The sequence below is a fragment of the Anser cygnoides genome, chromosome 11 (genome assembly GCF_040182565.1).
Source record: "Anser cygnoides isolate HZ-2024a breed goose chromosome 11, Taihu_goose_T2T_genome, whole genome shotgun sequence".
Lineage (NCBI taxonomy): Eukaryota > Metazoa > Chordata > Aves > Anseriformes > Anatidae > Anser > Anser cygnoides.
This window is the reverse complement of record NC_089883.1, coordinates 204,124-229,842: the sequence shown is the minus strand read 5'-3', so window position 1 is coordinate 229,842 and position 25,719 is coordinate 204,124. Positions and strand designations below refer to the sequence as shown.

At 43.8% G+C, this 25,719-nt stretch overlaps 1 protein-coding gene across 3 annotated transcripts in view; it reads right to left on the bottom strand.

Annotated features, from left to right (window-relative positions):
• The window catches only part of MAP1A (microtubule associated protein 1A), a 58,536-nt gene that overhangs the window by 5,666 nt on the left and 27,151 nt on the right, over positions 1-25,719 (bottom strand). For all 3 annotated transcript variants that reach the window (XM_048046300.2, XM_067003546.1, XM_067003545.1), the window contains 3 exons: positions 12,742-12,824; positions 12,009-12,149; positions 1,318-10,159 (listed from right to left, as the gene is read on the bottom strand). In XM_048046300.2, the coding sequence (XP_047902257.2) occupies positions 1,318-10,159; positions 12,009-12,149; positions 12,742-12,824 (9,066 nt within the window). The remainder of the gene's footprint in view (positions 1-1,317; positions 10,160-12,008; positions 12,150-12,741; positions 12,825-25,719) is intronic.

The window sequence follows — 25,719 nt, the reverse complement described above, 5'->3', positions numbered from 1 at the left end:
GCTCTTTCTGTGCACTGCCTTCAGGACCTGACCGCACTGTACAGACACGCTACTAATACCCTCATGCAGGCTTTCTCTTGACTGTACCATACTTCTCTGTCAGCTACTCATGAGTCAGCTGGCTCAGGACCTTTTCAGGCCACATTCCCTTGCAGACTCCTCTTGGCTGGCACTGTGACCACTTCACTACTCCGTCCACTACTTTCCTCTCACTCCCCACTACACTGAGCAGACCCTTCATCAACCACTCAGCCTGAACATCCCTCTTGCTGTCAGTGACACCATCAGTGTGTCATCCGACAACAGTCTCCTCACCTGAGTTGTATTTGCAGCAGGCACACATATAGGCTCTTTTCAGGCCTTTCTCTTCAGCTGTTCTCACTCAAGAAGAGCCTCTTGTAAAGCCTCTGCAAACCTTCCTCCACTTCTCCCACTACACCCTCTCTTTGCCACAGTGTCTTCAGTGGCCATCTGCTGAGACCATAGCCCATGAGCACTGTTTTGATTTTCTTCATTCTCCCTGACACTACCTACCTGCTGGCTCTTGTCTTACGCTCAGTATTGATGTGGAACAGAAGATTGCAAATCGGTCTGTGTTTTGCACAGAGCCTGGCACTGCGGCTTCTCAGCACAGACGTGGGGATAATGCAGCTACACTGTATCACCTAAGACTGGTGTCATCTAGTAGCATACTAGTAGAGCACTGGTCTCTGTGTGAACACTTAGCAAGAGGCCATGGGCTGTACAGACACTTGCAGCAAAGTACCCTTTTCACGTCTTCAGTCAGTGCCCTGCAGTGTGGTACTCAGACATGAGGGCTGCTCCCATCCCATCTCTACTTAATATTTCAGAGGAAAGAAAATATCTGACCATGGTGGTTCCTGTTATTCTACATGAGAGCTTAATCTCTGTCCTGTGCAATACACTTACCCTACTTAGAGGCCAAAAGGTTACCACCACTTCTTAAACACACATGTATTTTGTCCTTCAGTTGCTGGCATTTCTTTGACAGCACCCAACTCTATATACCTACTGCCCCTCCACAGCTGTAGCCCCCAGGTGGAACTGAATCTTAGTCTATTGAGTTCTGAATTAGGTCTCACAGGACTCTCTGCAGACGTGGTTGGATTCAGCTCTACAGAGATTCAGAGTTTTCCTCAAGGCTTTGATCTTTTTATGTGACTTGCATGACAACCTCTCTACTTTCTCACTGGTTATGCCTGACTGGGAAACTCTGTTCTGCTACATTTAACTTAGTGCTTTTTCTTTTTATTGAACCTGAAGAGAAAAATGCATGTTTAATGAAGACTTTCTTACCAGGGTTTGTTCTGATGCCATTAACAAGGTTCTTGCCAGGGTTGCTGTGACTACTCCGGGCCAATTCATCCTCTGTGTGAGGCGGCTGCACAAGCACACTACGTGGTTTGGGCTTCTCTCCTCCATCTTTTTCTTTTTTGGCAGTGGCAGATTTTGGAGATTTGTCCGATGGCTGTTTCACAGGTGTGGGTGATCGTTTCCCTTTCACTTCTAATTTCCGGGCAGGAGAGGAAGATTTGGGTTTACTCAAAGGCTTCTTCACACTTTTGCTCTTTTCTTTCAAGTCCTTCTTGGAAATTTTATCAGTTCTGCTCATGCCTTGCTCATTTACCAACATATCAGGGTCTACCATGCAGACATCAGGGTGAGGAGGATGAGGGTGGGGATCTACCATTGGAACAGGCTGAGGATCATGGCTGGACCTAGAACTGGCATGATGAGCATTTCCAACAGCTTTATCTACTGGGAGGAAATCAGCATCTTCATCTGAGTCCATGTTTGCATCTGCTGTGATGGATGGACATTCTTCTGTCTCAGGTGGAACATCTGAGTCTGACTGGGAGGTTCCAGAATCACTCACTGATGTTGGAGGCGTTTCCTCCACTGTGGCACTTTGCACAGGGCTACTACTCATGTGGGGTGGTCTTCCTTGCACTGAAGGATGACCCTCCTCCTGTGAGAGGTCACTATCTTCAGAGAGCTCATGAGGGCTTGGGTTAATGAAGGAGGGCGATAGCTCTCCCTTCCTGTGCTTGAATTCGCATGAGGAAAATTTCTGTCTGCAGTCAAAACTGCCTTCTAAATGTGGCTCCGTCTCATGGGAAGCATCTCCATGGTCCTCTGCTCTTCCAGCCCTTTGCACATCTGGGAAAAAGGGCTGGAAACTGTGTTCAGGGGACATCAGAGAGGAAGGACGGCTCTGCCTCTCTGTGTCCTCTTTGCCTGTGCATGGAGAAAAACTGCTGTCAGAATCAGGGCATGTTTTTTCATCTTTTGTCTCTGCTGCACGGTATGTGCTTTGGAAAGCTTGCAGACTGGTGCTCACCTCTGTTGGACCATTGGCTGTGGTTTCATCTTCATGCTGATGATGAGGAAATGATGTCAATACATCAGGGAGAGATGTTAATGTCATCAGCTGTTCTGTAAATGGTGCTTTCTGCTCTGGACTAGTTACACAGGGCTGCTGTTGTTTCTCTGCAGAGAATGGTGTGGGCTGTGAACTCTGACACTCCCTTCTGCACGACAAAATGCTGTCACTCATGCCGCTACTGAATGCAGAACCACGTTCTTCAGCAAATGGGAAGTCTTTGGTTTCAGCTGTATGGGTTTTCATAGCCTTATCTGGAATCTCTGGAGATGCATCCCAAAGACTCTTGGTACTTGGTTCTGCTCCTGCACTTGTGTATGCAGAAAGCATATGGGAGTAAAAACTTTCTGCTGTAGTCGGTATTACAGGAGTGGTTGCTTCAGATGATGGTTCCTCTGACAGGCTGGAAGAGTCATCCTTCAGTGGCTGTTGGGGCACAGACTCTCTTTCCAGACCTTTGGAGAACAGTTTATCTTCTTCATATGGACTCTCTGGTGAGAATTTAGTTAAAGATGAGTTACGGCAGCTGATCTCAGAAACCTCCAAGTACTCATCTTTCTTCCCCTGGCCTGAGGACAAAGCACAAGAAACCTTTAAAGGAAGAGCGATATCTCCTAAATGGCTTGCTGAGGTTTGTTCATGTCTGAACACACTAGATGTTTCACTCTTTCCTAGCAGGGAGCATTCAAATCCAGAAGAGATATCCATCACTCTGCCTTCTCCTGTTGGCACCTTCTTGTATTCCTCTTTCTGTTTTTCAGAAGCAGATTTCAAGTATATGGCTTGCTCATAGCACTCTGAGACACCCTCTGTACTTGGATAATCTGTTACACAGAAATGTGATTCCTTTGTGGATTTTTCAGCATCCTTTCTCTTTTGCAAAGAGTCTTGGCTTAAATGGCACATTTCTGAAGCCTGCTCATCTCTGCCTATGTCTGGCAAGTCACTGTAACCAGCAACATATGTTCCCACAGTTGTGGCTGATGCAGTTTTCCTAATTCCATATTCCTCTTTCCACAGTGGATCAGAAGGTGAAGAGGCAGTAGAAGGGGGTGAATTGGACTCCTCATGCTTGCCTTGCAGAAGTGGTTCTGTTACATGGAACTGCTCCATTGCTGAGATGTGTGCATAGACTGTGCCTGCAGCTTGGTCAGGGCTATGCAGTTTAGACTCCTTTTCAGATCTCTCCGTAGCACCTTTCTCTAACTCTGAGTCACTCATGCTTTCTTCCCCTTGCCCTGCTTTGTCATAGTATGTATCTTTGAGATTTTGGCTTTCAGATTTCAGGGACAGAGGTATCTGCTCCTGGCCAGACAAAACGATGTTCTCATCTGGACAAGTGGCACCAATATAGGTAGCTGATTTTTCTTGATAAAATATGTCAGTGGGAGAGATAAATGCTGTGCTTGCAGATGATGGATGATGTTCAGAGTCCACTTCTTCTGGCAAAGCACAGGACACATTCAGTTCTTCCTGTCCCTCAGATATCTGAGGCTTATCTGTTTCAGACAAGGGCAAGTATCTCTTATGGATGTCTGTATACTCGAAGGCTGCATCTGCTTTATCTTTAGGGGATGCTGGAGATGACAACTCCTTCTCAGCAGAGGTATAAAGGCAGGACTCTTCTTCCTTTGCAGAGACATGAAAACCTTGATCTTTCTGAGAGCTCGGTGCTGTTGTTAGCACCTTGTCCGTGTGACCTGAGATGTCTGCATCCTTGGATGTGAAGGGGGAGAGTCCAACTCCAGACACAATTATCTTCTCATAGATGTCAGCATACTTGAAACTTCTTTCATCAGGATAGGGTGTTGGTTCTCTTTCTTCTTGCTCTTGTCTCATGGAATTGTCATCACCTCTGGTTCTGCAGACCCCTTCCTCATAGGAACAAGGGTCCACAGGGCTCCTGGAGTAGGACTCAGGAAGATATGCCACTCGGCTCACAGAACCCACAGCCTCAGAATGGCCACTGGCAGCACTGCTTTTCTGAGGAGGGACTTCTCCTAGAGGGGAGCGTGCATGCTGCCCTGACCCTGCAGCACTTTCTTCTGGGGATGCTGCTACATATTCAGATTCTGCTGGTCTTGTAGATTGGAACAGAGCAGATGCTGCTGCCACCTGCTCTTTGCCTCCTGTAGAGTCATAATGAGCCTCGGTGGATTTGTAGTCATCCTCTTGCTTTCTATCTGTCTTGTATTTACAGTCCATTTCCTGAGACAAACCACTAACATCTGTTTTCTTTTCTGTGTCCTTCAATGGAACTTCCTCCTGTTGCAGTGCCTTGCACAGATCTATCTTGTAAGACCTCTCTGTTTCTAGCGTTGTGCCAGTCTGCTTTTCCAGAGGGCTAGCTGTTACTGGCAGGGGAGATGCTTTCGGTGCTTGGTCTATTGACTTTGCATAGATATCCAGGACAGCTTCCTCCTCCTCATCTAAATAGGAGTAATCTTGTTTGGATGTCAACATCAATTCTTGCCTTTCTTTGTTTCCAGTTAATGGTTTGGCCTGATTTTCCTCACCAGAGACATACTGAGAAGACAAATGAGAACTGTCTGGGAAAGTGACGTCAGCAGGAGCTATGTTAACGATCTTTGTTTCTGCTGTAGTTTTGGCAATCTTCAGTGTCTCTTCTTTGTAATCACGTGATTCCACTTTTAAACATTCTGCTTCTCCTTGCAGTAACACAGGTTTGTCTTTGGCATGACAGAGATCCTCATCCTCCTCACTGGATAACTGCCCTGCTCTTCCAGTGTCTCTTCCTTCCTGAAGACACTCATAAGCAGAGCCCCATGCTTCACTTTCTACTCTTCTCCAGGTATGACTGCCAGGTATTACAGGAGATGGGATCTCCGCTTCTCCCATTTTAGGAGGGGATTTTTCATATTCTGGTACCTCATCCAAGAATGTGCTCTCTCTCTCTTTATCATATATCTGCCGCCTTCCCTGAACAGAAATCTCTTCCACTTCTTCTGGAAACCACACTTTCTTCTCATAACTTAAATCTTTCATGTAAAAGTCGTCCATTTCTGGAGATTTTTCTTCTTTAGCTTCCTTGAACCTGCAAGATTTTACATCTTCAGCAGAAACATGTGATGATGTTTTATCCTCGACTGGGCTAAATTCTGTAAAGTATAAGCCCTTCACATCTGGAGATACTTCCTGAGAGAAGCCTGCAGTTTTTTCCTTAGATGTGGCTTTTTCTGTTACAGAAAATAAACTGCTATCATCGGGAGACATTTCTTCAGTTGAAGTATCTCTGGGTGATGCATCTTTAACCGGGATATTTTCTAGGCAAGAAAAAGATTTTGCCACTTCTTCTGTGAGCACTTTGGTAGAAATGTTTGGTGATTTTTCATATGTATCTGGGCTCTGCTCTGTGAAATCCATAGATCCAACAGCTTCTGATGGGAATTTGTCAGTAAAGTCAGACAGAGTTTTTTCTTTCACAGGTATTTCTTCTGTGAAACTAAGAGATTTGATGTCTTCTGGAGAAATGCCTTTAACAAAAATGTCTGAAGAGATGTCCTTGCTGGGACTCTCAGTGAGAGAAATAGATTTGGTTTCTTCTGGAGAAATGTCTTTAACTGAAACCTGAGAAGATTTTTCTTCTTCTGAGGTGTCTTCTGTGAAATAGAGTAGTTTTCCTTCTTCAGTAGCCATCCCCTTAACAGAAATATCTGGGGATTTTTCTTTAGCAAGATTTTCTTCTGTAAGAGAAAGTGATTTAGTATCATCTGGAGAAAATTGTGAGGTTTTCTCACTTTCAGATTTACTTTGGTTTGTGAACCATGGAGGAGCCACACTTCCCAGAGATGTTTCTGTGGTAGAGTATGGCTCAAAGGACAAGTGTTTTGAAAATCCCATTAAACTTTCTGCCATGGATTTAGTTTCTAGCTCTTTTTCAGGCTCCAGAAACACATCTGTGCTGGGATGCGGTAGTACAGGAAGCTCCTCCTCCTCCCCTATCACCACTGTGTCCTGCTTGTGGTAGGAGAGCCAGGGCAGCTCTTCCTTCCTCACTGGTGCTTCCTGCACCTCCTCCCCAGGAGATACCTGCACATCACTGCCTGCGTCCAGCTTATGCAGTACAGGTCCAGACACTTCTTTTTCATATCTATACTTAGATGCAGACACCTCATCATCTCTGAGAGGTTCATGCTTGGTTACCTTTACAACAGAAGTTCGATCTTCCGATTTCTTAGTGGCAGCATCTTCTTCTTTTTCAAATATCTCTGAATCTACTGTTTCTAGCTTTTCCTCCACTGGAGACTGGTGGAAAGGTGTGTGTCCTGCACTAGTGGGACCAGATTGGGTGGGAGATGCCATTTTGACTGTACTATCATCAGGACTCATGCATCGTTCTTCAGCCTCTGCAGAGTCAACCTGGGAAAACGGTGTTTCTTCAGTGGATAAAGGCAAACCGGAAGTATGCGTCACTTCTGTGGGGACACTGATTAACATATTATCAGTGCATTCTTGATGAGCAAAGAGTGGGGCACTGTAATGGCCTCTGAGTTTCTCAGGCATTTCAATATTTGGAGTCCCATCTTCTTCTTCCTCCTCCTCTTCTGCCTCTTCATCAAGATCCTTTTTTTGAGCTTCCAGTTTTCTCTCTCCTTCTGCTAGTGCATGGAAATCTTCAGGAGGCGGAGATTTAAAACATTTGTCTTCCTCCAAGGATGATGTGGGAGAGATTGTGCCAGCAGAGGGAACATAGTCAAGACCTTGGGTTGCTTCAGTCCGAGAGGAAGGCATGCTGTTTACTGTGTCTAGAAGTAAAGAGCTTTTCCCAGTCTCTTCTGTTTGTGGTGCTGTTATAGATGCAACTGACTGATCTTCTGCTACTGAAGTTGCAAAAGACGAAAGCTTATCACATTCTGTAATGGAGGTAGCAGAAGAAATATGTTCTTCCTCGGCTAGCGGAGCTGCCACTATGTTTGTAGGATATGCCAGGATTTCAGACTCCTGGCCAGCATAGCCCTTGGCTGCAAGGTCTGCAGTAGGCATGGCCTGTATTCCGTGTATTGCTTCAAAAGAGCCTGGGTGGTCAGGAACAGAAATGTCATATGCATTGACATCATACTTCAAGTGTGGGATCCTCTCTTCCTGTTCATCATGTATTTCTTCATCAGAAATCGTCTGCTCTGTTTCTGAATATCCTGGGATAGTTTCATCTTGGATATATGAAACATGTTCTGCTGTTGCTCCTGCTGGGACTGGCAGACTGCTCAGATACGACTCTTCCTTTGTTACCTCCTTTCCAAGTAACTTGCTTTTCTCACCCATGTCACTAAATTCTTTTTCATTTTCTTTAACGGTAAATATTTTGTCCTCCCTCTCATCCTGCTTCAGTTCATAGAAATCTTTACTCTTTTCCACCTTCATTTGCTCTGCCTTCATTTGCTGTTCTTCCTTTTCTTCCAGTTCTGCCTTTTCTACCACATCCTCTCTCTTTTCCCTCTCACCCTCCTCCTGTGCCTCTGTCCCCTCAGTATACTTTTCACAGGTCTTTGTTTCTGCTTCCCTCTGTTTTCTGTCCAAAGAGATTTTTTCCTCTTCTTCCTTGTCTTCATCTCTGAATGCTGGTGACCAAACAGCTTTTGCTACAAGGTCACTGTGTATTGGTACCTGTTCTCTGTCTGGCAACAGCTGAACTTCCATGTACTGCTCAGCTTTTCTCTTGCAGTATCTCATCTCAAGATTTTCATCTAATGTTCTTCCTTCATCCTCTATTTTTTCAGCTTGACCTGCTCTTGGTTCTAGATGATGGACTGCTTTTTCCTCTGCTGGGGATTCTTTTTCCAAATCAATAGTAGTTGTTCTCTGATCAGGAATGTTTGTTTTCAAAATCGGATCCACTTCAAGGTGATTCTGAGATGTCACGTCACTGGACTCTTTCATCTCTGTTTCAGGTACTCTCATAACCTTATCACTTACTTCTATATCAGAAATTTCTTGAGCCCCCTGCAAGTCCCCTTTCTCTTCATTCTTCAGCTCCTCAAAGTCCTTTGTAAGATCTTCTGGTGAAGACAGGACTAACCTCTGTTCAGCTATGGAAGTCTCTCCTGGTTCCACCTCTACTGGCATCTTCTCCATTGGTGATGTCCTCAGGTCAGTAGGTACTTCCTTTTCAGGTTTGATTTTGATCTTCTCAGTTTTGATTCTGCCTGGAACTTTTGCCTTGTATAACGTTTTTCTTACCTCTGGAGTAAATGGTTTTAAGTCTGGTTTAGACATTTTTTTGGGCTCTGGCTTGATTTCTTTCTTTTTATCCTCTTTCTTTGAATCTTTTTTTTCCTCTTTCTTTCCATCATCTTTTTTTAAGTCCTTTTTCTCCTTCTTAATCTCTTTCTTTTCTTTGTCTTTCTTCTCCTCCAGTTTGGATACTTTCTCTTTGAGATGCTTTTTGCCTACTTTGTCTTTTGTTAGTTTTCTTTTCTCAGCTTTGAGAACATCACTTGATTCTGTCTTTATCTTTTCATGTTTAACAGGTTTCTCAGGAATCTTCTCAGAGTGTTCTTTAACCTTTTTCTCAGTTTTAGCATCCTTTATGACTTCTGGTTTTACCTCCTTATTCCCCTCCTCAACTGCCTCTTCTTTCTTAGCTTGCTTTGTCACAGATGGCTTGGGAGAAGATTTAAGACTCTCTTTACTGTCAGTTCTTTGTTTAATTTTGGTCTGCTTCAGCACAGGTGGAGGTATTCCAGAAGTGATATCTTTCTGAGTAGCCACTGGGTACCTCAGAAAATCCAGGTGCTTGAGTTTCTCAAGACCTTCCAGTATTTTATTTTGAGGTGCATTTCCAGGAAACAAAACCCTTACAATTTTCTCTGTTGGGCTAGCTGGCAGCCACACCACTAGGGCTGTGATGGATGTGAGATAGGGAACAGAAATTTCACCTTCTTTCCCACTTGCGAGAATTATGCCAGTCTTTGCTTTACTATTACCAGCCCATTTCTGCATTAGAAACTGCATTTCTTTACTGTCCTTGACAGGATTCAGTATATACATGTCCAGCTTACCCACTCCCATTTTGTGGAAAAGCGTGATAGGTTCAATGGTACTGCTCACTACCCTGTATAGAGGCTCTGATTTAATGCCAAGTCTGTTGAGATACTGCAGTGTCAGACAAGCTTCTTCAATGCTCCTCTTTACTTTCATGGATGATTCAGGCATCTTCAGTTTTTCAGGAACATTAAAAAATACCACCCCCAGCTCGGGAGAAATTAGGTTCTTCATCCAGTCACTGTAGTTGGTAGAGCCCTGGGATTGTTCCTCCTCTTGTTCAGCAACTTTCCTCTGCAGCAGCCCATTGATGCCAGGTAGGTTGTCTGCACCAATGTGGGTCAGAAGAATAGAGTCAATCCTATCCAGGTGCCTTACCAGCTTCCAGAAACAAGATTTCCTGTCAGAGCCACCATCTACAAGGATGTTAAACCCATTGACAGCAAAGAGAGCAGAATCACCTCTTCCACCAGGGAATATGTAGCAGCAGGGTTTAGAAAGCTTCAAAAAGCCCCCTGAGGTGGGTGGTTCCAGGAGATCAAATGGAGATGGCACGTCAACTGTTTCAGAGACATATTCTGCAAACTCAGACACCCCATCCATTTCTGGCAAAACTGGATCAGGATTCAGTTTCAGATTAATAATATCCTGAAATCGAGGATGCCCAAGGTTGCTCCAGTCTCCTTCTCCCAAACACGATACAGTAAGGGACGCCTTGATATCTGAATCAGTGTTGCTAAGAATCTGGGTGACCTATTGAGACAGGCACAGACAAATAAAGGTCAAACAGAGCTCTGAGACCAATTCAGCTCTTTAAAAAATAGCCAGTCAATGCAGAAATACTGCAAAGACTCCATGAGCATTTTACTGAGAGGAAATGCTGAGGATAGATGAAATACTCCAAAAGCCCATCACAAATAAATGCATGCAGCCATGCTCTGCTCTCTTTTAAAATTCTTCATGTTGATGGGTTTTTATGTTTCCTGACTGTTTGGGCTGCATGGTGACAATACCTCAGGAAAGAGAACAAAAGCAGCAGCCACCTTGTCCTCTTTCTTTACTTCTTCTTATTCAACCTGGGATATCAGTCTCTGGCTTGGGTTCAAAAACCCAAGCAGTTTCTTTTTGATTTGTGAATTCTAATCCTGAAATACCCTTTTCAATGTTAGGCATCACTGTCAGAACTTATCCTCACTTATTGGCTACTGAACAATCATATGGTACTTTGTGCAGTTTCAGTGCCATGAGACTTTCTCTTCTATTCAGGTTCATTTTCTTTCTTGAAGCCTGTTTTAAAAAGTCAGGACTCCATCTCCGATGGGGCTGGGGACGTGATACATGATTAGTAAGTAGAGCTAAGGTAGATATCACTTTCAAGGCTCCTTAGAGCTGTGCAAAAAATATCCTGAGCAAAGAAGCATTACAACTCCAACTTCCTAAGAATCTGGAATGAGGTTGGAACATTCCTCCTTTGCATTATATTCTCAAACAATCAACCTAAAATAACTGAAGGCATTCAGATTTCCTGATGTAATTACAGCAGCAATGTTACCCATGGTCAAACTAATCAATGAACCATTCCTGCAGCAACTGCACATTCAATCCAGTGGAGGCATTCTAAACGTCTATCACACAATCACCAGTGGAAGCTGGGCTTATCAAAACCTGAAGAAGCCTATATGTGTTTGCAGTGAGCTCCAGTAGTAAGAAAGCTTAAGGCCTCTGAGGAAAGCTACAGTAAAGCTAGCCAAGATAATAAGCAAGAGATCCAAGGTTAAGAGACATCCTATACAGTCTTCAGGACCATACTGGACAAAGTCCTGAGCAATCATGTCTAAATTTATTGCTGAACCCACTTTAAGCAAGAGGTTGGACTACAAACCTCTCAAGTTCCCTTCCAACCTGAATGATTTTGCAATTGTACGATTAAATAACTACATTTGTAGTTACTTATTCATCATTTAGTCATTCCCGTGTCATCTTTATGCAATGAATTCAAGGCTTTCTCTGTCACTTTTTTTCTGTATGTAGTTATACACCCCCCCCAATGAACACACTGAACCTTAAGAACAGCTTATGCTCACTAGACGGATTGTGAAATGAAGAGAAATACCTACATTTACTAGGTTGACAATGACCTCCATTGGACGTTATTTTTAAGTCACCTGCACATATTTTAAAACCTGCATTAAGAAATTTTAAGCGTCTGCCCACTGCAGAGTTGGTCTGGAGGGATGTCTCAAGCTGTGCACTTAAAGGTGGCATCACCCATGCCTTTCGTTTTGGAAAACTTAAGCCAGGGAATTAAAGCAAGATGCCCACGACTACACCATGAGTTATTTACAATGTGCAATTATTTTGCTGGAGTTCATAGAGTCATAGAATGGTTGAGGTGGGAAGGAACCTTAAAGAACATCCAGCCCAACTTCCCTGCCATGGACATGGGACATCACCAGATCAGGTTGCTGAAAGCCCCATTGAACCCAACTTTGAACACTTCCAATGATGGGACATCCACAGATGCTCTGGGCAACCTGTTCCAGTGCTCTGTCATGCACTTTGGGAACAGGAAGAGACATCCTGGCTTACTGCTCATGCTCACCTCTGGGTCTGAAAGTATCTCTGCAAACTTCTGGTAAGTGAAGGTCCCCGTCTGCAGGATCAAGTCTCCTTCCTGGTCTGAGCTCTGACCACAGAAGATCAGTAGTTTGTGGGCTGATGAATCACACAACAGTGAGTGAACCTGTTGCCATGAGACAGTGTTGTCCTTAATTTGATTTGCAGTCAAAAAGTTATCTATATTCTTCACCAGTACCCAGAAACACAACCACATGGACAGTCAAAAACTTCCAGGTGATATTTACTCATTTACAAATAGCCAAAATGTAAGTTTTCTATATACAGGAGAGTAGGTTTCTGAAAAGGGAAGACGATGCAACTGCCTGCCTGACACAGCTCCACATTACATCATAATTCACATTAGGAAAGTAGGCTAGTTTTAAGAGAAAATGTTTGCTAGGAAGCTCTACAAGCTCCTGAGAAATAGTTAATATCAAGCAATAGGCACTAATTCTTCCAGGAAGCAGCTAATTGCCATAGGGCTGGCACACAAGGAACCATACATTCTTGTGTCTTTCTTTGTCTAGCAGTAAATTGTGCCAAATAATACTGGTTATAGCGTATATCTTACTGGCATGACCAGAATGCTTAGTAACCTCACCACACCTTGAAGCAGACCAGCAGCGTGGTCAAGAAGGTGCGAAGTGTGATAATCATGGCTCTCTAAGTCAAGCACAGGCCAGAGATCTGATGTGGAGAAAACACAGTGTCCTTACCTCAGACACGATGCTGTCCACATTGGGATTTACCAGGATCACTGTCTCCAGGGTATCACTCCGGTGATGGAGGGTTCTTTGGCCTGGGGAGAAGCAAGAAAATAAACGAGAAGGGAGAAGTTGGTAAGAAAGGGTCTTGTCTACTAATGTTTTAGCTTCTAAAATTCCAGTTCAGCATGGCTTTGATTGCAAGGCTTCAACTTACGTTCTAGACCCAATTTATTAATTGGGTCTGACAGACCAAAGCAAGCCCTTTCTGGTAACAAGGAAAAAATCCTAGCTCTGGATCAGCACTCTCTGCAACTGAACTCAACATGTTCTGAAGTCCATGGTGCCAGACGTATCAAGATGCCTGCTTGTGCCAGACAGCTGTGCCCCACACAGACTGGCACAGACTGATTATCCCATCCAGACAGAAGTATCTTCCGTCACTGCAGCGACCATGAAGAGGTATATATGGATACTGTCCAAGCCTTAGTCATCACAGGCCTTTGTAAGCCAGTTGGTGCCAAGAAGCTCGGTGACAAGTCACCCTTCACTATTGTCATGCAGCACCGATACCAAAACTCTTGTCATTCTAAGTGAGCTTTTTTTTCCTTAGTAATTTTTTTTTCTTTAAACCTGCACTCCTAGATGTGAACTGCTGCTATGGGAGCTATCTAGAATGCTTGCTCTTCTGTCTTCCTTCTGTGAGAGTCACAAACAGGCACCCAGATGAGAATCTGCTCTGTATGTAGGCAGAAAGGGAAGAGCCAAAGAGCAAACAAGCGCCTAGTAGTGTAAAACAACACTTTGTGTGCTCAACTTGATGTGGGCATTACATGGAAATTTCACAAAATATTGACATAATGCCTGGGCCCTATTCATTTTTTTTAGAAAGAACGGTAGTAAGCGCCTGCTATCCTGAAATGAAAGGTTAGAGATATCTTTTTGTACCTTTGTCAAACAACTCTGTGAAGTGGGATTATGTAAAGGACCCTCCTTGCAGAATTTCCTGTGACATTGCAGGTGGTATACAGTTTTTTGGATTATGGCCTTTGCAAATACCTCTCTCTGGATATTACATCCACTCTACAAGCCAGACACTTAGAACTTAACTGTTGAAATGTATAATTCATAGGGTTTAGCTTCTCAGATAGTTTTAATCCTTCATCTTCCATACATCTACTGCTCTCTGTCAGTGTTGTTCTTCCCACCCTCTTTAGTCCACAGCTTCCCATCATCTCTTTCTGGGCAGATCGCAATCCTTCTAAAAGAACATGATGAAACTGGTGTTTCAAAGAAAGGTACCAAAAGGACACAAAACGAAAGAATTCAGAGGAAGGCAAATATTTAGCACAGCTTTAACCAAACTCAGTTTACTGGGATGTTTTACTGCCAGCAATTAAGTATAAACCAGCTAGAAATGCCCTGAATGCATCTTTCAGACCAAAATGAGAGAGGCTTTAAGCTCTGAGCGGAATTTTTTATATTCTGCTTCTCTAGCTGCTTTGTGAACTTGTATTTTTTTCAGTTTGTCTGAAATGGTCCCTCCAGACTGAAACAAAACCAATCACTGTGCAACAGAAATGTCTGCACTCAGCTCAGAGGCATTTCTGCCAGACTGGAAAACAAGCCCCTGCACAAAGAAGGGATTCTGCAAGTGAGCCCATGGCGAGTGGTATGGGGGGTGGCAGGTGGAGCATATGAGAAGGGCCCAGGAAGTGTCTGGGGCATGCACTGCAGCCAAAAAAAACACTCATCCACTCATCGTACTCTTATCTTAAAGTAAGAGTAACTGTAAAGGCACTGATGATACTTTGGCATTGCTTAGATCCCATCAGTGAACACAAAGAGTACCTGGTTTCCTCACTGATTGCATTGTGATGTTTTTGCACAGCTCACCCCACACCAGGGCCTCCACTCATGCTGCTCAGTGCAGAAGCAATCTACTCCACTCTGTCCCAGACCTACGGTTGAAAAATGGAAACCTAAACAATCCCATTCCCCAGGCTTCAACTTTTACCACCTTCCTGCTTATAGAGACCTTTTTGGCAGTTGTTATCCACATCACTTGGAGAACACAACTTGGTGTAGAGAACCAAGGCCAGTAGTCTCTTTCTCGTGCTTGTCAGGCCCAGAGAGTAGTCACTGGTGCCAACACGTGGCACCAGGTACCAAGGTGCTGCAGAGGCAATGCCAGCCTAAGGGCTCTGTAATGGACAATGCCAGTCGTAGAGGGAAAGGGGCCCGTCTGCAGGACTAACAGGCATTAAAATACTGCTGCTTTCTGCCATTTCTGTCATTCAAACCCAAGCAGCTGAGCTGTCACTGCTGAGACTGGTAAACAAAGCATGGCTGGTTAGCAGTCTGCTCACATCCTCCCATCCCACAGAGGGGCAGTCCCCTTCATGCTTGAAAGAAATAGAAGAGCTCAAGCTGTGAAGCCAGCAGCTGCTGGCAGATGGATGGTAAGAATGGCGAAGTACTGAGTCTCATGAAGGGCCACGAAGATGATTAAGGGATTGAAGTGTTTTTGTATGAGAGGCTGAGAACAATAAGACTGTTTAGGCTGGAAAAGAATAGGGGGGGAGGAAGAGGCAGGATGGGGAACTTATCAATATTTATAAATACCTGATGGTAGGGAATGAAGAAGATGGAGCCAGGCTCCTCTTAGTAGTGCCCAGTGACAGGATAAGAGGCAATGGGCACAAACTGAGACACATGCAACTCCGTCTGAACACAAAAAAAAACACTTTTTTACCATGAGGGTGGTCAAACACTGGAACAGATTGTACAGAGAGGTTTTGGAGTCTCCATCCTTGGAGACGCTCAAAACCCAACGGGACACAGTCCTGGGAAACCCACTGTAGCTGACCCTGTTGAGTAGGTAGGATCAGAGTAGATGATCTCAAGAGGTCCCTTCCAACCTACAATTCTGTGACCTTGTGAAGCAGTGCAGTCCTCCAGAGCTTTGCTCCTGACCCACTCTTGGGTGGATTCCCTTTCTCCAATTGCAGCAACTGGTTCTCAGAAGGATACAGGAGCATAACCATATAGACAAGCCCATTCCAGAAACATTGAATCACTGTACACATGCATGCACACCAAAACCCAACATGGTTCTCCCACTTAATTCAGAGAGAAATCAGACCAGCACACATGCTCTCGGCTGAACCGCGTGCTGTGAGTGGGGTGGCACACGGCCACCCCCCTGGCCTGTCAGCCCCTCGGAGCCAGCGCCCCGGGCCCTGCTTGGCGACAGCAGCACCCCTGCCCAGGATGGAACAAAGGCTGGGCTGTGGCAGCTGCACACGGCTGGCGCTGGACTGCCAGGTACTGTCAGCATGTGTCAGCCTGCAGAAACAAAAGTTTCTTTAAGGGAGAGAAGGGGTGCTTGGCCAGCCCTGCAGCACCACTATTCCTCTGTTGCTGCAGCACCCTTCCTTTGGCCCAACTATGTTTTTTTCTACTGGCAGAACAATGTCTCACACGAGACATGCTGCTGGGACAGCCAGAAGGGTGATACTTTCTTTGGCTCCCCTGCCATGATGGTTCTGTGCTGACATCAGGTGACTGCCCAAGATACAGCAGGACCCTTTTCAGAGTAGTTTACTGGGAGGAGCAGGGCTCAAGGTCCTACTTCAATCATCAGTGTTGTTTCCCCTTTGTATCTCTGAAAAGACAGATCAGTAATTGCTGCCACTCAGGGACTTGCTGATCTGGCTTGGACTCGACATCCAGAGGAACATTCCTAAGGCAGGAATGCACGCAGCAAACCTGTAAAAATCAATTACTGCAGCTCTTTTTGGAAATGAACTGACCTAGGATTTCACCAGGAACAGGAACCTTGATGCCAAACTGATGAGAGGTTCTCCTACAGCTGGCCAATATGTGAACCAGGAGTTTAGAATTCACTGTCCTACCGATAAAAGAGGGGAAGAAAATAGGAAAGAATACCAACATTCTTTTAAAAGAATAGGAAAAGAAAAACTTTATTTTAGGTAAAATTTTGCTTAACTTGTTTTATAGTAGTTTTCTTAGACACTCAAAACAAATCGGAAAAGGAAACATCAGCTGAAAGCAAGCCTATAACTAGGATGGGCTTCTAGAACAAACGGTATCTCTTGGGTCTGGAAATAATTTTACAAACAGTATCTCACTAGTCAGATGAGAACTCAGCAGGAAGAGGAAACTGTGCCTCGGCTGCTCAGAGACAGCACCACGGTAGAACAAGGCCAGTAAGAGGCAAAAGGAAGAGAACAGGCCAGGAAGACAGCATATTTGTGCTGGGCCACAACACTGGCAGAAAAGTCTGACAAAGCAGACTGTGGAGTATGGCCCACAGGCTTTTTCTCCTGAACTCCTTTCAGACCTACAGCCAAGTGGCTGCAGGCTTTGCAGCTAAGGGAATGCCAGTCATTCCAAAGCCTCTTTGAATCCAAATGCTCATCAGTCTGAGGAGCCTTTTGCTGGCAGCTCCCTCTGTACAGGCCTGCACAAGATTTAAACACATTGACCGGTATCCTTCTTCTTACTAACAAAAATTACTTGCAACAGAAATGAGTAACAGTGTGACTTACATTGCAGGCAGTGATTGAAAGCACACTGTTTGGGTCATAGCCATGGTCCTTACTAGAGCCCTAGCATGGTGAAATGCATGCCTGGAAATCTCACTGCAAATAGGGAAAACCTTTAAATACATTTACAGTATGAGGACTATCCTTCTCAGGCTCATGAAAATTGCTGTCTTCAACTTGCCCGGCACAAACACCTGAGCACAGGTCGAGGACCACAGATCTCCAGGTGCATTCTGAACATGGATCCCCATCCCTGCTCAGCCCTCTCAAACCATGCTCACCTGCTGCATACATTAAACAAAATCTCCTCTCCCCCAGTATTTCTGGGAATAAATTTAATTAACACTGAAATCCCCCTTTCACATGAATCTTCACTTTGTGTGCTACGGCACACTCTAATTACTGCAGTAACCACAATGCCTGTGCACTTCCAGAGAATGTTTCTATCTATTATATCCCCACCAAGGCAGAAATGCCCTAGTCTTTGCTATCTGTTTCTTAAAAGGAGAGTTTCTCTAGAGTTTCTCATCCCACTGTCACTAAATCTTGAAACTCTTCTAGTTCTGCTACGGCCCTTATGATAAGTAAGAGTGCAAGTATCAAAACAAGAAGGAACACAAAAAAATCACAGGGTGGAATTATTGTATTTTCTGTATTATTCCCTATCTTATTTTTTTTATGCATCATAGCGTAACCTGACATTAACTTTGCATCAAATAAAGATTTTCAGTTAGGGGTATACAGTGACATCCAAATTTCATCCTGCCATAATGCAATTAACTGAGCTCTTACAAGGAGTTTGGAAGGTTTAACTTTTCCAGTGTACTTGATCTTGCATTTTTTGACAATAAATTTAATGTGACATCATGATGACTGTACAGTTTAGTTGCATAAGTTCCTCACAGTCATTTCTAGATATAAGTAACTGAATCATCTGTAAATTGATCCACCCCCGTGTTCATTCCAAACCCTTTTCTGGTCATTGCTGTATTGATCAACTTTATATTTAGTAGGAAATCATGAAGCCCTTGCACTTCTTGTTCTTGTACCCCTTCATGTTGCACAAACCTGGCCATATATTTGTTTTCTGTCTCTTAACTAGTTTTTGACTCATGGTATTAGTTGCTTTTTACCTGCACAAACTGCTTGCGGTATATGATATGTAAAGATTTTCTATATAAATGCCTCGTTCATGACTTCACTGAAAGTTCAGAGAGGGGTATTCTCCTCCTCTACATAGATCAGAATACTTACTATTGTGCAGAAGCAATGCCACTTTCATCTTGAAGGACCACAGATAGCAAGCATAAAGCTCTTTTTCTATAGGGCAGTCGCCTCCTGAATGGAAGTCAGCAGGAACTGTCCAGGGAAGCATTATACATTAATGTCCCAGAAGTGATGAACAACAGCTTTTCTAGGCAATAGCAGAGGAACTTCTAAAGCTAATACTAAGGAGCATTTCAGAATTTGCAGGCTGCATTTGAGGATCATGACTGATGAGGGAGAAAAGTTTTTTGTTTGTTTTAAGAGTATGTATAGCTTATGTGGCCCATTGGATGTAGACTTTATTTCGTTTTGTTGGAGGAAAGCAAGTGATGAGCAAAGCCATATAGATTTTGGTGTGAATTACCCATCCACAGCTGTCTACGTATGCAAACAGACATACTGTGAGAGAATGAAGGACCTGACACTGTTTTTAGTGATCAGCAGTGAAGCAAAAAGGACTATGCAGGAAGATCAGTCTAGGCTAAAACAAAGGACAGTGCTCTCGGGTCACTATGTGACAAGCAGAATGTCAAATACAGAGATGATCCCGGAAGCAGACAGATGGCCCTGGAGGCAGAAAAGTTGCTCTTGCTGCCAACAGAGATCCTTGTATGTAATGTGCAATGCCACTCTAATTGAAAGCACCTATAAAAAACTGTAGCTGAATAATAATTTCTGGGCTGATCTGAAGGGCTAACAAGTATAGCTGCAAGGGCTGCTGCCTGTCATTTGCTGTAATCTTTCAGAACACCAAATCTCAGAGGTCTTATTATTCTGTTGATGAGAACTGGAGAAACTACAGCTACAACTCACTGGCCTGAAATAAGAGACCAACTGTCAGGCCAGTGTACCCAGGTTCTCATCTTTGTAAAATACAATCACCTAGGCCAGAGCACTACAGAGGCATCTTTCAAGGGAGCCTGTGCTAAAGTTAGCCATGATGTTCTGACTGGTACACCAAACCTTAACAAACAAAATGCACATAAGGACCACAAAAATGATTAAAGGACACAGGCACCTCTCTGATGAGAGAAGGGCTGAGAGAGCTGGGACTGTTTAGCCTGGAAAAGTATCTGATGGGAACATGCAAAGTCTGCACTACAGAGCTAGCAGGACCTCGGCATACAGAGAATGCAGGCTGTTCATCTGACCACATAGAAACCAACTCTCCCCCATCCAGGGAATATTATTTATTCCTCTTTACCTCCCTTGTCTTCCTCACAAACACTCCAACACTGTAATGAGTGCAGCAAGCTACAGCTCCTTGGAAGAGAGACAGATTACTGAGCAGGATCCCGCTTCTTATCCCCTCTGTGCAAAAACATCTTCCTACCTCCTACTGCAATATAGACCCACCATACCAACAAGACCAAGGAAGCCCTGCATTGTTTAGCAGCGAGGGAGAAGAGCGAGTGCACTCTTGTTGGAAGCAATGTCCTAAAACCACCACCTGCAGGGCACGCAGCTGCTGAAGCTGTTTCCTCCAGCATGCAGATTGAGCAGCATACAGCTCGTAGGACCAGCTCTGGCTGGAGGAGATTTTGAAGCTCTGCCAGCTAGTCAGATGGGCTCAGGGATTAAAAAATAAACACAAAGATTGCTTTGGCAGCCAGTACACAAGCCAGCAACTGCAAAATCACAGCTCAGCACCTCCTTACCTACCGACTGGCTGTGCATCTCTGTACCTGGGCGTCCTTGCTGTATTGCAGGAATAACATCCCTGACCTGCTGTAACAGCTGAGGGGGCTATATCAACCCTTGACACATGCTTTGGTGCTTTCATAGTTGTGAGCGGAAGCATGGGCAACCTGTGGGCAACCACAGCACTGGCAGTATGAACTGAAATGTGAGCAGCAATAGGAAAGTTTGCACACACCCATCCTGCTGCCTGTGAGCCCAACACATCCAAGAGGAGCATCCCCAACAAATGTAAAAAGAAATCCCTTTTCAGATGGATTGGCTGAAGAAATTCTGAACAGCATGTGGACATTTGTAGTGGGATCTAGAAAGGAAAGATTTGGGGAAAATTCTATTTTAAAGAAAACTGACAGTTCATTTTTTTGGCAGAGGGAGGCAGCTGCTGTAAGTAGAGCATCTGTGCAACAATGCCTGGCCCTACACAACCAGCAGTAACTGCCACTGCCACAAACGTGGCATGGAGAGCAAATGGCTATATCTCATTTTGGTTTGACCTTTAGAGGACAAACAGGAGCAAAGAAAGTGCTAGCATCAGCCTGGATGAGCAAAATAGTCCACTTCCACTTCTGGGAACTTAGCCACGTAGGAGGCAGCCACCTTCATGTTTGGAGTTACATCCCACATCCAAACTGAATCACCCAAGCACAAGGAAAGGAGCTTGGCCAGTTCCTCAGATTCTGAAGAGAGAAGATGACCCACAGTCTCAATTAGTTTCCACAGACTGTAAATTAGATTCCAAAGCTGATGTAGTGCTCATATTGGCTACAATATTAAAACAATCATTTTACTAATGAACTGTTCTTAAAAAACTTTTAATTTCAAAGCAAAATATTCAGTTTTTTAGATTGCAACAGAATATATTTGCCAGAATTAAATATCATTTAAAGTCATTGATAAAAGCAGATAAAGATTTTTTTCTTAAACTTGCACTGATTCGTCAGTTATTTTTACTTTTCTTTCTCTCCCTTAAAAGTTTTCAGAAAATTATTTGCAGGATACTCTTACTTATGCACATAAAATCCCAGACTCCCAGTTATTTTTTCAAACAAAAATGGCTGTATTGGGTTCAGCGTATGCTTTGACTGAGAAGATACGATAGGGTCACTAAACTTTGCCAATTTAAACCTCTTTGTTTTTGCTTGCCATGAGACTTTGCTCTTCAGGCTGTCGGAGTTACCTTTTTATTCCTCTTGACTGCTCAAAACACCCTCCAATCCATCATTGTCCATGCCCACAATCAAGGTGTTGCCTACATCCCAATCCTGATTTGCCACAGAGAAGTATTAAGGAATCTGGAAGCACATGGAGCCTTGTATCCAGCAGTACTGTAGAAGGCAAAGAACCCAAATGAAGATGCCACTGGTCTGCTCTTGGCTGACTCCCTCGGGAGATGAATGAACCTCTGTTTGGTTCCATGTCTGCCAGAGACAGACCAGAGCTGCTCTTGGTCCCTCCAGCTGAAGTTAGCCTCTTTTGTATACGTAGTTGAAACACTCGCTAGCACAGAGATGTGAACAGATCATGACACATCTGTGTCCCAAATGCCAGACTGTACAGTGAGTGTCTTTTCTCCCTCACCCAACAGCTCTAAGGAATAATTATTCAATTATGCAAGCCACAGCTATTTCAGCAGGGGACACAAAGCGCACACTGGTACTGGCAGCGCCCTGTGGTTAGGGAGACCTCTTTGCTTTGGTGCAATCCTAAATCTGTGCATTTCTTCCAGCTCAGGAATTCAAGCAGGATCTCTAACATGCCAGTGGACCCACTTGTTTGCGTTTACCAGAACAAGGGGATGTTTCCCACTCTACTGCTCATTTTCCTTAAAAGGTAGTATTGTGTCAGATGACATGAGATTTTCATGCAGTGTAAGTGCAGAAAAACCAGGTGAAGACTAAAGCTGGAGCTTGTTGTAAACTGCTCAGTAAAGACTAGGAGATATTTTTAGTGCTAGGTGGGAGGCTGCAGTGCAAAGCAGTGCCCAATCATTGGATTCAGGTGCCTAAAGAAAGGTAGAGATCCCAGCAGTTCTGGGTATGTCCAACTCTTTGTTTTTTTTCCAGAGATGAGTGGAGCAAAGGGTGCTATCAACTCAATGGGTTGGACCACATCTGAAAGGGGCTGTCCCAGAGTCTTCTCCCCCAGCTTCTATTCACAACATAGAACCATAGAATGGCCTGGGTTGAAAAGGACGTTAAAGATCATCTAGTTTCAACCCCCTTGCTCTGGGCAGGGTTGCCAACCACTAGAGCAGGCTGCCCGGAGTCGCATCAAGCCTGGCCTTGAATGCCTCCAGGATGGGGCATCCACAACCTCCCTGGGCAACCCATTCCAGTGCCTCACCATGCTCTGAGTGAAAAACTTTCCCCTAATTTCCAATCTAAATCTCCCCTGTCTTAGTTTAAAACTATTCCCCCTTGTCCTATCACAATCAGCACATGTAAACAGTGACAGGTACAGTAATTGCTTATTATATAAAAATATTATGAGAAAAGTGCTGTAGTTTTAGCTTTCTAGCATGATTCAGCAGCTGAGAATAAGAAGGAATTGGCATCAGACTGCTCTGTGGTCCACCAGCAAGTGGTTTCCCTCTCATATTCTGAAACTTTCTACAATAAAGATTTATTTCACATAACTTCCTATTTTTAGGTCTTCAAACACTCTGCAGAAATAGGTAAATATTTATTTATCAGTGGATTAAATCTAAAGATCTATCTCAGAGATTTTCTCTAGTGATGTTCTCTTAGCTAGAGAAAAATCACTATTAGCAAAGGGAAAATATATTTTTAGCAGGACTATGAAAATCAGTTGATCATCAGGAGACAAGAAGCTGAAGCTCCTCACTGAAGGCTTTCAAGGTGTGATTAGACAGGATGTTGGATAATCTCATCTAGTTTCTCTTTTCCCAAAAAAAGTTGGTCCTGATGATCTTTCCAGGTTCCTTCCAATGTGAGCCGTTCTATGATTTTTAATGTTAGGATACCAAGCCATATAACCAGAATCATGGCACTACTGAACTAGAGTCCTATGAACGTGCAACAGGAGATGCTTCATCTGAAGGAACTGAATAAACAATTACAAAGGACAGGAAAACACAACGCAGCGTGCAGCAAGTGTGAAGATAAGCTGAATATCTTCATGGAGCAAAGCATGCCGTAGGGACTGCAGACCTGAAAGTACACCCACATTGGCTTCAGTCAGTTAGCATGGATAACAGCTGTGGAAGTTTCCTGGTATTGGTTTTAGCTTTGGGTAACATCCCAGCCATGGACTGATGGGAATTTTATGTACATATGGCATATCTACCATTATTACTTATATTCTTGTTAGACTGGAGCTGGGCGGAGGGTAGAAGAGCATCCACTCAGGAATACAACACCACGTGCACTAAAGCCTATTAGAGTTCAAGGGCTTCATGATGCGAGGCGCTGACACAGAGAAGAGGGGGAGGCATTGCACCCCACCCTGAAAGGCCTGAGGTGCCGGAAGGAATGTTCAGGTTTCCTTTTGTGGACCTTGCTAGAGATGTTTAATAACTCACCTTACTGTACTGCTACTGCTTGTCAGGAGATTCATTCATGCTTTTAGGATAAGAACAGACTGTGCAGAATGCCTGACAACTTTCTGGGGAAATACGATGAAGGTAAGCCAGCACCTGAACAAGAGGAGGTGATTTTTTTTTATTTTATTTTTATAAGGTATGGGAGGTGCTGGGTACTTGCTACACCCTCCTATCATTTTCCTCTGTATTCCTTATCTTGCCTCTAATATTTTCATGCCATCTACAGCTCCTCTCCCAGACAACTTCTATTTCTATACCATGCCAGCCATAGCAACCATCTCATTGCTTTTCAATTGCACATACTGTCTCACTTTTATACTAAAGAACAATTTGATAACTCAGCCATTTTAGAACCACTAATTGAAGAAACAGATGTTCACTTTGGAAACAGCTGTATCTATTTTCAGAAGTTACTGTTCCTAACAGTTTGTTAAATGTCCCTGAACTGGAAGTTACACCACAGCTGAGCTACGTTAATGGGTAAGATGAGCACTTCTGTATAGTTTGCCAGGTGCAGAATCAGTCAGGAGAGATTTTGTTCCTTTCAGCTGACTCAAACTCCCATTGAGAAACTTCTCTCCTTCTTGGAGTTGTTTGCTGATTGAAGCTCCCCTCATTTCTTTCGCTGTGAAATAGTGTAAGGCATTCCCATGAATCAAGAACACAACTCCGCATTCGGGCATTATCTTCAGCTGTGAGGAGCTGGAGATGTAGCTTCTTAAATGTCTCCAGCTAAATCCACAAAAGGAAACCTAAGAACACCTTAAAACACCCTCTTATCTGTTGTCCTCACTCCACCAACCCTTGACAGACTAATGATGTTCCCTTTGGAAAACAGATCAATTTTTCTTGTTTTCCTTGTCAGTAGAATTTCAGCTGTGATTTGCCACCAGTCCCTGAAAAGAGGCTCCCATAAAACTCTTTGGCATTGAGGCAGATGCATCATTCCAGATACCAGTGCTAAAGACTCCTGTAAGTAGCAGAGCTAGGCAGCTTCCAATTTCTTAATTTTAATAAGAATATGAGTAACAGGCTACATGTTCTTACAAACAGAACATAGCATATCTTCGCTATGTCCTTCTCCTAGTTTTGAAGTATTTGACTGATACTGGTCTGACTTGGAGGTGTAACTCATGATCTGCCCTGTTTCTCCACGATTTTTGTTTATTTTTTGGACAACTGATCAATATGAAATGTTAACTGCTGATCTTGTGTAAGCAAGTTGCCTGAGGCAGGGGGAATTTAGTCGTATCAGGGAGAGGACAACTGTCACAAATAAGGACACAAATCATTCTGAGATTTCCTCTTGTTGGCCCACCCGGATGCCAAGTTTCTAGCAAGCCTTCTCTTTGCCCCTGACTTCTAGCATCTGTTTAGACTCCTCAAACATCCTTCCTATGCCCTAAGGTTAATAGTCGCATTCTAAGTAGCTTTTCTTCTCTCTCACCTGCTTGTTTTGAAGATGACATGCTGAATGTGATCTCTATTCAACACATGTTTATGAAACCAGCTGTGGACTGTGTGTGACAGCAGTGGTAAAGCACAGAAGGGCTGTATTCTGTCAGTGTTTGAGGAAGAAGCAGCTGTCCTCTGCCAACATTTTTCCTTGCTGTATTTTGACTGCGCTCTTGGATCTAGTTGCCACTTCATAAATTCTCTACATGGCCTGCATTCCTGGGATTTGATTTACAGCATGGAGTATGGTGACAATGAAAGAGATACAGGAAGTTATTTAAAGGTGCAGAGCTTCCAGGCCACCTGTGCATTCTGCCAGCAAATAAAAGGCTTGTCTGGTCAACAATGAGAAGAGAAGTATTTAAGAGAAGCCAGGGAGGCTTGTGTAAGAGTAGAGACATCTTCTGTCAATACTGGTGACAGATCAACTCAGCCACT